Genomic DNA, 2,371 nt, shown 5'->3' with positions numbered 1-2,371 from the left:
CGCACGCTGCTGGGCTTGAGCACTGATGAAGCTGCAGGGTGCGCCATGACCTTGCTGCCCGGCGTGAGCGGCCCCAAAGCAGGCAGCGCATTCCATCAGCGGCCAGCCCGAGGTCGCACACGCATGGAGGTGAAGTCACCCAGCGCCTGCTTTCCCGCAGGCGTGAGCCCCTGAGCAGCCAGGGATGAGCTGTTGATCCCAATGCCCTGACAGCCAGCCCGGTCCTCCCACCACCCACCCCGATCCCACCCCCCCCATTCACCATCACTGATCCATCGGGACCTGGAGCTGGGGGCAGGGACCAAGAGGTCAGCCGTTCAGCCTACTTGCCAGTCCCCAGTCCCACCCTGTCTGCTCGCAGGCCAGGGGGGAGGGACCGAGAGGTGCTCAATGCACCACATGGTGACCAGTTGTTTGGTCATCCTGGTCATCATGAACACTGGCTTTTTATATATATAGATAATATTCTAACTCCTAAAATGTTCATTATAGAACATCAAGAACAGGATAATAATCACTTCAATACTGTAATACCATGAAGAAAAATCTATGGATTTCTCCAAGATATCTCCAGTTAGGCCTTATTTTACTAAATTTTTTGATAATTCATACTTCCCAAATAATTGTGAAGTAATATGTTAAGCAGCTTTAGTAACCTGACTTCATGACAACTGTTTGTGGTTGTTACACAGATCCTACTGCACTTCTTTTCTACAATAAGAAATACATTTCACATCATAGCCCAATAGACTCGTATATGACTGTATAATTAATACAAGAGTTTCTTGAAACAATACTTATATTTTACTTGCTGCAAAGTAGTCTCATATTTTACATTCTATCCTATTACATTTCTTTCTTTTTTCCCCTTTAATGCAGGTTGCAATCATCTGTGATTAACTCTATAATTAAATGATTTTGGAGGTTCATTTCTCTACAGCAATTTTTAATTCATCTTGAGACAAAGAAGACTTACCTCTGCTTGACCTATAATTAACTCTGCCCATGTTTTCCACTGTGGACATTTATCCCTCTCCTCAAATGTTGTTTCACTAGATCCCCAACAACATTGTTCATGGTTGTACCACAAAGCATTAAAGCAAATGCCTTCCTTGAGGTCAGTCATCCAATCAGCAGCAATGTCTATTAATCCAGCCAATGCCCCTATAAAAACAAGTCAGAGGTGGTAAAAAATTAAGTTTATTTTTGGGAGTTAAGAACTATCAAGTTAAAAAAGCCAAGGAAAACAGGGACTCCCTACAAATAAAGGGTCACATAGGTAATATAATGTGAATTTAAGATTTTCAAATTTTCATTATCATAAGTTTATACTACTTTTTTAAAACTGTAAATTCCTATTCTTTAAAACTGTCATTTTTTGTTTGAAATTAAAACTAGTTACATCATTCAAATTAATTGTGATTTTTTAAAAAGGTGTTTAAAAGATACTAAAACATCTTCAAAAGACAGCTATCTGGCAGAGGTTCACAAACCTGGTTACTGAAGTCAGAGTTTTTACTAGTATGTTTCAATCCAAAACTTAACAGAATTAATTTAATGTCCATTAGAAATAATTAGAGAAACTCCTAGCATTAATTAATTACTGTGATAAATTTTCATTTTTTTCTTAAATATCAAAAGATCAAATATATCAAGATCATTTACTGAGAGGATATAAAAAATACACAAATTTATGGCCAAAATCTAGGTCCTTTCACCATATAAAAAGATCAATGAGTCACATAATTCTTGTGCATGTCATTTAGAGTTATCAGTAGTTCCCTCTAATCTCCACACAAATTTTAATTTTTTCTCATGCTCTTCTGGACATAATCTTCCACAGTGGAAGCTGAAAGTCATTAAAACAGTCCTTATTGTTTGTTTTCAGATCTTCAATGCTATTCTTAAAAATCTCACACACACAGGCTTTGTGATTACTCTAGCATGGTGGTTAAAAGTGTAGGCTCTTGAACTAAACTGCCTAAATTTAAATCTTTGGCCATTTATTAACCTCTGTCTGTGCTTCAGTCCCCTCGTCTGTAAAATGGTGATAATAATAACATATATACCAGAGATTTTCAACCAGTGAGCTGCAAGAATTTTTAAAACATGCAATACCTGACTATTTAGTCAGGGGCACTGACCTCTTTTCCCTTACACTATCAAATAAAAAAATGACAACTGCCAGCACAATAGCTGTATGGTGTGAATGAATCTAAAGAATACCTATTTTTGCCCTGGCTGGCATGCTCAGTGGTTAGAGCATCGGCCTGTGCACCAGGTTTGATTTCCAGTCAGAGGCATGTACCTGGGTTGTGGGTTCGCTCCCCACCCCAGTTGATGTGTCTCTCCACATCGTGTTTCTCTCTCT

The 2,371-nt window shown here is 38.9% G+C and overlaps 1 protein-coding gene across 6 annotated transcripts in view; it reads right to left on the bottom strand.

Annotated features, from left to right (window-relative positions):
* Positions 1–2,371, bottom strand: part of CLCN3 (chloride voltage-gated channel 3) — an 82,328-nt gene that overhangs the window by 28,966 nt on the left and 50,991 nt on the right. For all 6 annotated transcript variants that reach the window (XM_023755583.1, XM_014456659.2, XM_006081885.3 and 3 more), the window contains one exon: positions 977–1,164. In XM_023755583.1, the coding sequence (XP_023611351.1) occupies positions 977–1,164 (188 nt within the window). The remainder of the gene's footprint in view (positions 1–976; positions 1,165–2,371) is intronic.

This window comes from Myotis lucifugus, unplaced genomic scaffold, assembly GCF_000147115.1.
Source record: "Myotis lucifugus unplaced genomic scaffold, Myoluc2.0 scaffold_1, whole genome shotgun sequence".
NCBI lineage: Eukaryota > Metazoa > Chordata > Mammalia > Chiroptera > Vespertilionidae > Myotis > Myotis lucifugus.
The sequence above is the reverse complement of the archived record's forward strand: the minus strand, read 5'-3'. Positions and strand labels throughout refer to the sequence as shown.